Source organism: Hevea brasiliensis, chromosome 9 (genome assembly GCF_030052815.1).
Source record: "Hevea brasiliensis isolate MT/VB/25A 57/8 chromosome 9, ASM3005281v1, whole genome shotgun sequence".
Classification (NCBI taxonomy): Eukaryota; Viridiplantae; Streptophyta; class Magnoliopsida; order Malpighiales; family Euphorbiaceae; genus Hevea; species Hevea brasiliensis.
This window is the reverse complement of record NC_079501.1, coordinates 7,508,168-7,516,492: the sequence shown is the minus strand read 5'-3', so window position 1 is coordinate 7,516,492 and position 8,325 is coordinate 7,508,168. Positions and strand designations below refer to the sequence as shown.

Genomic DNA, 8,325 nt, shown 5'->3' with positions numbered 1-8,325 from the left:
GACAATTTTATTACAATCATTTAATAAATTTGACTCAATACAAACTAAGAAAAAGACTAAAGATGTTCTAAGTCGTGCTGAAAATCCAGCAGAGTCTCCCCTATATCTAGGACCTACCCAACCTGCAAAAGGGCTTAAAACACACTTCTATATCCACAAACCATACACCCACAACTCAATCACATCACACAGCCCCTCTCGGGCCCATCCAAACAGTCATCAATCACAATATATAAAATTACAGTTTAGTCCTTATAATTAACCCTTTTTGCAAAAACTACCCAAATAAGCTCTAAAAATTCTAAAACTTTGCTCCGCGGTCCTTAGCATCATTACTAAGCTAGTGCAAAATGAATCATAATTTTCTAAGTTACCACAAATATTTTATGGATTTTTAATCCCATTCAAGTACTAAAAAATTAAGAAAAAGTGAGGTTCGGATTTACCTATGCCGATTCCAATCTCGGAAATGCGCTCGGGATGTCTGACAATGGTGGGGTAGCTAAAATCTCGATCCAATTCTAAGACTTTTTCGGTAGCTGGTCTGTCTGGCAAGAAATTCACAGACCAAGATAACTGTCGAATTTCAGCTAATTGAAGGTACCTACACGAAGCCCACAGCACAAGGGTTAGTATATAATTTTTACGGAATTTTCTAAGCTCATTTAATGCTCAAAAAAATACTACGAAGTTTCGTGGGACCTATCGTAAAACGGTGTCGAAAATTTCGAAATTTATATTGCCGCGAAGCTCTTGACTAGTGGAGCGCTCTAGTACTCTCGGTTTTCTCGTGGGGTTCACGGTTTGCGAGAAATCTAGCTCAAAAATCGAAATGGGCTAAAATTTCCCGGACAAAAATTGGACAAACCGCTCTATAGATTTTGGTGTTCTTGGTGTCTATGAAAAGCTATCGAGGTGTAGATGGTGTTTGACACAAGACCCGGCCCAATCGGTGGCCGGATTGATCGGATTCTAGCTGGAAAGTTGAAGCAAAGGCGGCGGCGCAGTGAGTTTTCGGCCGCTGAGAGTCACTGCCGTGTTCCAAGACTGGGCACACGGCGAGGTGGGGAAGGCTAGGTGGCAGCGGCTCGACTTGGGGAGGAGGGAGGAGAGAGAAAACGGGAGAGAGAGGAAGGAGGGTCGAGACGCGCGGGGAAGAGAAGAAAAGGAGGGAGGCCAGTCCGATTCAACCGATCCGATCCAGTCCCGATCGATTAGGCTGGTTCGATTCAGGATACAAAATTTTAAATTTTTACTCTGCCTTGGAACCGAAAACGAGGCCCAAAAATTTCGAAAAAAATTCTAGAAAACTCAGAAAAATTCGTAGAATCCAAATATATTTTTAGTTTTGCCACGTGGTCTTTAAATTAATTTTTAAAAATATCAAAGTTTTATATTTTTGGTAAATCAAACCCGATTTCTAAAATCCGAAAAATTTCAAATAATTTCTTAAAATTTAAATAAAATAAAATATTAATATTACTCACAAAATAAAAAAAATTTAAAAATTTGAAGTGTTATACTCACAGTCGAACAAGGCTTCTCTTCCTTCTCAATACTAGTTTTATAGAAAAAAATTGGTAATTGTCACTCGAGATCTATCCGCTCTGATACCATGTACAATTTAGAAAAGCAGAAGAGAAAAATATCATTTCACAGAAAAAAAATCCTCTGTACAGAAGTTTTTATAGTCTCACTAATACATGCACTACTAAGCCCAACATCAATGTTACAGCCCATTAACAATACATCAGCCACTATACTCTACAATACTCTACAGCTTTAGCTAGTTTTCTGCAGCTGCTTCTTTTCATCGTCTCCTCATCCCTGCACTAATTACTAGGCATTGTTAGTGAGATTGCATATGACATATGCCTAAAGTTGATGATCAATATGAAGTCCATTTCCCATATCGTATTTTGTCGACTATCATTGTAGCATCAGTTGGCTGATGTAGAGTAAGATGGTGTTTATCCAATCCTTTCTCACTTTTCTCCACATTGGTCCCCCTCATCATAACCATAGCATACAAAATTCACCACTGACTCTACAAAACCCGCAATCCAAGTGTGTATTTCTGAATAGAATACCAAATCTGATGTGGAGGAATATTCCTTCTCAGGGTTTTAGCAGTTATCAAGTGAAGAAAATAGTGATATGACAGAATTTTGTTCTTTCCTAAACAGGAAATTATAGATTATATTCTGTGATTTCCCTGCAAATTGATCTGCAATGAAATTTTTCTTTATTTTTCTATATAAATGGTGAGTGGATAAATTATGCCCTTAGGAAGGGTAAAGGCCAATGCTTTTTAAAGAGACAAATGGAGGAATAAAAGCTGCAATTGGCCCTGCTGCTACATATCATTATAAAATCCAATCTTATGTGCAAGTGCATCTCTTCTTCCTTCCTTGTACATGTTCTCTCCCACATATACATAAATCTCATTTTTCTTTAAATAAAAAGTAACTGAATTTTTATATTTATAAAGATCATTATATTTTACTATTATGCTGGTATATATATATTGTAAAATTTCTCCTTTTCTGTATATCAAAGTCTCAGGAATTTGCAGTATTCCTTGGTTCTGCTCTCACATGTCGGCCAACTTCAATAGAGATGGTGATGACACGTAAAAATATGTGAAAAATATCAAAAAAAAATAGTGTTTTCTTATATATAAAATTTTAATTTTTTTAGGTTAATTAAATATAGATGTCTCCCTAAATTATTCATTTTTATAGTGAGAAAGAGAGAAGATACCTTTCACTGTAGCCCATTAATTATACCAGCTCATATTACATTCATTAAATTAAAAAAAAAAAAAGCTATACTATCTCTAAATACATGAGTTTTACATTAAAATTAAGTAAAAGCTGAACTTTTGTAATAGCTATAAAATAATATTCTCGATGTATACAATAACTAGCTCCGTATTTATACAAAAAGAACATGTGTTCCGAACACACTGAATTATGTGCATCAATTACGTTTCTCATTTCATTTCATTTTAATTGAAAATTACCCCAAAAAAAAAATAATATCAATTGAATATTGAATATTAAGTCATCTTGAATGGCAGATTAGATTGGAACCCTCAATTAGGTTTGTTGAAATAATGGGCACCAAGAAATTGACTCAAAGTTAGGCGATCAGTGAAGGAGAGGGAGGCAGTGACTGAGACTACTGAGATATTCAAGTATACCAATGAAAACTTGTGTCAACTTTTATAAGGTATCAGATTTCAATTTTCTGCTCAAAATGAATATTTATCTTTTATACTTGATTGGAGATAAATTATTTATAAAAAAAAAAAAATTCAATTAAATGTTTACATAATTATATTTATTTTTATTTTTTTTAAATTAAAAAATATATATATATTTGGTTAAATGATTTGAATGGGCGAGACACCCATTTAAAATGGATTGGCCTATTTTAATTTTATTTTTAGTCATAACAAGCCAGATGGGCCCTCTTGAATAGCAAAGATGGTTGATAGTCATAGTCCTGTAAAATAAAGATGATTGGGCCAAACTTTATAGGCAGCCCGGATCAAAATAGCACCGAGACGGGTGGATACCGTACCAATATTCCTTGTTCATTCAGATTTTGTAGATTTCACGCGTCAAACCTAGCAGCAAAGTTCTTCTCTCAGTCTCAGGTTCTTTCTTTCTCATTTACTCATCCAATTGCTTCTATTATTTTCCTCCCATTTGCATTGGTCAGAAAGCTAAGGAAAGTATAATAGAAGTAGACTCAAGTTATTATTTTCTTAATTTCTCTCTTTTAGTTTGGCATTTGGTATTTTATGGCAAAAGACTGAATGAAATATGACGAGTTAGAGTGACCTGTTGATTTTACTTTCATTTTTTGTTGGTATTGACATCGAAATGCAGATTATTTTATGAAAATTTGTTATTTGCCTCTTTGATGATTGACTGTATTGATGGGTATATGGGATGATTTGTTGTTTGCTTGCTGAACATAAACGGCTGAATTGGGAATTGGCCATTAGGTGAACTGAAATGTTATCCCTCTCCTAATTTGATTAATTGGTTTCCTAATCTAATTAATTTCCTAATTATGGTGTGTGTTAATTTTTTTAATTATGGTGTTACCTATTTTTTTTTTTTTAAAATATAAAAGATCTATCAGATTAGGCATACACAGCATGGGTTATGCTTTATGTCCTCGTAATCATATAACAAATGGAATAAATTGTATCTCAAAATGCTTTATGTCCTCTAAGCAGGTCATTTCTGTTATGAGAGTGGCTAGTGATAAATAAATTGTACAGCATGACATCTCACAAGTTGCATAATGCATCTTAGAAAGTTCATGTGTGGACAACTCTTGGGGAAAAACAATTTTAGTAGTCATACTTGATGGAAGGTAGCTCCAAGGTTAATAGGAATTAGGAAGTTGAAAGTGAAGATAAAATTTTTGCCTATGTAGAAGTTTTTGTTAGTGTTGTTTTCTCTGGTTATGTGGGGTACTTTCTTCATCTTTTTTCTTCTTTTTCTTATTCTCAGTCACAGGATTCCTGATCTCATGTCTGTTTTGCAAGGATTTTTATTCACACCCTGAATTATTGCTACCTTGATTCAGGTTATCTACTGATGGACACACAGGAAATAGAGGAGAAACCATCTGAAGCCATTCCAGCAACTGCATCTCAAAAGAAGCAAGAAACTCGTGATGAAATGCTATCTAGGCACAGGTAGACAAATTTGACTTTGAGAGCAATTATTGTCTGTTTATTACCTTTTGGGCAGATTCCAGTGTCTTAATTGTTATGGTACCATATTGGAGGCTATTTCATGATAACTAGATCCTTCATATATTCTGTAATTTTGGATAGCATTCTGATGTACAACTATACAAGTAGGTGGTTCAGTATGACAGCATTATTGTTAGAATTGTAATGGAGAAGGCAGCATTTAGAAATCTTCTATTACCTTTTCAAAAACTTTTAAATTTGAATGCTCTGCAAGTGAAGTTTGCATTTTCTGTACCTTTCCAAATGATGCGCCAGTTTAATGTTTCATATCAGATTTAATTGTAACTTACAGCAATTATTTATGGGAAAATATCAATTTGTAAGATTGGTGTTCCACTGAATTGCTAATTCACATCAAGGCACATGTCTAAAATTATGCGTGCAGAAAGGAGATAGCAGAACTGCAGAGCAAAGAAATTGAACTGAAAAAGGCTGCAGCAAAAGGTAGCAAGGCTGAACAAAAGGCTAAGAAGAAGCAGGTTGAAGAACAGATCTCTAAACTTTCTACTGAGCTCAAAGAGAAGCATACTGAAGAACTTGCTTCATTAGGCTATAGCAGCAGCAGTAATGGAAATGAGAAAAGCAACCTTGACAATTTGGTCAAGGCCATAGCTGGTGTTTCTGTTACAAACCAACCAGAACAGTCCAAGGTCAGCAAGAGTGCAAAGAAAAAGGGAAAAAGAGCTCAGCAAGAGGCAGAAAGGGAGCGAAGAATTCAAGAAGAGCAGAGCAACCTTGTAAGTGATAGAATGATTGAAAATGACAAATTGAAACAAAAGCTAGAACCACTTGGATTGACTGTTAATGAAATCAAGCCCGATGGGCACTGCCTCTACAGAGCCATTGAGAATCAGCTAGCTGTCCTTTCTGGAGGTTCTTCTCCCTATACATACCAAGACCTTCGAAAAATGGTGGCAGCTTATATGAGAGAACATGCATCAGAGTTCCTTCCCTTTTTCCAATCAGAAAATATGATGGAAGGAGATTCTGATATTTCACTGGAAGAAAGATTTGAGAATTACTGTAAAGAAGTGGAGTGTACATCAGCATGGGGTGGGCAACTAGAGTTGGGGGCCTTAATTCATTGTCTCAGGAGACCTATCATGATATATTCAGGTTCCTTCCCTGATGTGGAGATGGGGAAAGAGTACAAATTTGAATCATCCAGTGGAAGCATATTGTTGTCATACCATAAACATGCATTTGGGCTTGGGGAGCACTATAATTCTGTCGTGCCAAACTTGATCAGGTAGGCACCGCTATATCACCTGGGAAGAGTTACTTTTTGCAATGCAGGTTTATTTTTCTGTATTGTTGCGAGGGAATAGACAATTTATAGCCTTAAATTAAAAATTAAAGCTGCATTTGCATAGTATTAACATCTGCAGAAAATTCATGATAGAGTTGCAGATGGTGGATTAGGACAAAACACAATGGGTATGTTCACCGATAAGAACCAAAATTTTATGGTCTCATGTATAACCATACAATAAAGTATGGAATTATATAAAATTAATGTCGAGTAATGAAAATATTGTAATTTGACTATGCTTGTGAGTGATTGAAATCTATCCTCCAATGGGTCAAGCCCTGAGAGTCACTTTGTTGTGACGTAAAGCGAAACCAAGTCCAAACGGATGAATGGTGCTTGCCAAGAACTTGATTACCCAAAATTTCCATGACTTCTTTGAAAAAAACAGTCAAAGAAGATTTATAATTTTCATTTTTTCCCGCTTTACTTACTGTTGTTATCCTCATACGATTTGTCAAAGATTATCCATTAAATTGAAATCTCTCAAGTGCTTTCTCCGCATTGTATCTGAAAATACGGCTTTTATAATGTATACACATTGGTGTGTCACTTGTTCACACTTCAATAATGATTGAAAAATAGAATTACAGAAAGGGGAAAGGCTAATTAAGCAAACTACCGCTAAGAACCAAAAAACAAGATTAGTATTTGATAAATGTTACCTAAAAATACTACACTTTGGTCAATCGAATGATAAGTATTATAACTAACTTTATCTGTAAATATGTTAACGTAACTGGGATTATGAATTTCACTCTAATTGGATTTTCTTTAACTGAATCTTATTCTGATCGAATTTCTCTTAATCGAATTCCAATAAAATTTTATCTAATACATATATAAGGAGTTTAAACTTCTATATTCAGATATATCATTTTTTCTTAATTTATTTTACACACTTCTTCACTCATACTAGCTATAACTTGAGCATCCGAAGGTCTTTACTGGAAAAGTCTTAATAAATCTTTCACTCATTTATTATTTGTTTTACTAATTCAAACCTATAAGGAATTTTCATAGACTGCAGTAGTATTACCACTTTAATCCAAAATATATTGCCTAGACAAAAGTTATTTGTGTGAAACATGTGTTAAGTGTGCCAAAAAACAAAATCCCATAGGATGTAAATTTCTGACATCTATCAAGCCATTGCTCTCAAAGATAAATATTTTGGGAATTGCTAACTAATTATGAGACTTCTGTGCTTGTATATGGGAACCCAATGCCACTCATTTAAAATGAGTTTTTTTTTTTTTTTTTTTTTGTAATAGTAAAAAAAAAAAAATCCACACAATGTTCACATCATGCATAAAGAAGATAACCACGTAATGATCAAGTAAAGTAGAAAACAACTTCTTATGCTCTAAGACATATAAGATATATGCCCATATCCACCCACGTCCGAATTTCTTGATGCTGATCGATATGCTATTCATTCTTCTTACAAAATATCCTTATTTCAGATTTTGGGAATATATATATATATAATTTAGATCTCTGAGGAGAATATTTATGATCTCAAAATCGATCGCATGATTGAATAAGTTTCTAAGAATTCTTCACTGATAATTGCAGCTGGAACAAATAGCGTTTTCTATCATGGAATAATTAAGTTAAATTGTTCTGCAAGTAAGAACAATGGCGACTCTAGAAACCTTAGTCCAATATCCATGCAATAAAAATTTTGTGCCATGCGAGGAACCGACCTCGCTGGCTGCTTTATATCCAACTTCTAGATTTGTATCTATCCACCAAAGTTAAATTCCTCTATTCTACTTTTCTTCTCAGTCTCTCTGTATCCCACTTGCACCATCGCATTTGAAACTACTATTTACATATACCCTTTCCTTTTCTTTTCTTTTCTTTTCTTTTCTTTTCGAGAAAGAATTTGAACATAGAATTAATTTATGGCTCCGATTTTTCATTCCTGTGCTGTTAGTGATAAAGTACACAAGTAATAAAAACCCTAGCTAGGAACATATAAATGGCCCTTGGCTTTGTCATGAGTCATTTTTAATCAAGTAGCAGGCAGATCGTACGCGTAAGTATAAACTTTCTGGGTGATGGGATTTTTTTTTCCTAGGCAACAGGAACACGGCAATGTCGATCTTATTGTGCCTATGATTCCTTTCAGATACACGCATGAGTTCGACATTCTTCTCGCCCTCTTAATAAAGAAGAAAAGAACAGATGCGTCAAGTGTATATGTGATTCAACTCGGTGACGCGTG

The 8,325-nt window shown here is 34.5% G+C and overlaps 1 protein-coding gene across 3 annotated transcripts; it reads left to right on the top strand.

The window, feature by feature from the left end:
• Nucleotides 1-3,523: 3,523 nt before the first annotated feature.
• Nucleotides 3,524-6,331, top strand: LOC110657994 (OVARIAN TUMOR DOMAIN-containing deubiquitinating enzyme 5). Of its 3 annotated transcripts, none has more exons than XM_021815429.2 (3): nt 3,524-3,664; nt 4,612-4,723; nt 5,169-6,331. In XM_021815429.2, the coding sequence occupies exons 2-3, from the start codon at nt 4,623-4,625 to the stop codon at nt 6,034-6,036; spliced, it is 969 nt and encodes a 322-aa protein (XP_021671121.2). In that variant the 5' UTR covers nt 3,524-3,664; nt 4,612-4,622; the 3' UTR covers nt 6,037-6,331. The 3 variants fall into 3 exon arrangements, with proteins under 3 accessions (XP_021671121.2, XP_058008657.1, XP_058008658.1); XM_058152674.1 differs by having other exon boundaries at nt 3,634-3,739; nt 4,613-4,723; XM_058152675.1 differs by lacking the exon at nt 3,524-3,664 and adding an exon at nt 3,746-3,763.
• The last annotated feature ends 1,994 nt before the right edge of the window (nt 6,332-8,325 follow it).

What these genes read in the sequence shown, in the direction of transcription:
- LOC110657994 (XM_021815429.2), top strand. Translation starts at nt 4,623, where the DNA reads ATGGACACACAGGAAATAGAGGAGAAACCATCTGAAGCCATTCCAGCA. An exon ending in GAAATGCTATCTAGGCACAG is followed by an intron (nt 4,724 to 5,168) that starts GTAGACAAATTT and finishes TTATGCGTGCAG; the next exon opens with AAAGGAGATAGCAGAACTGC.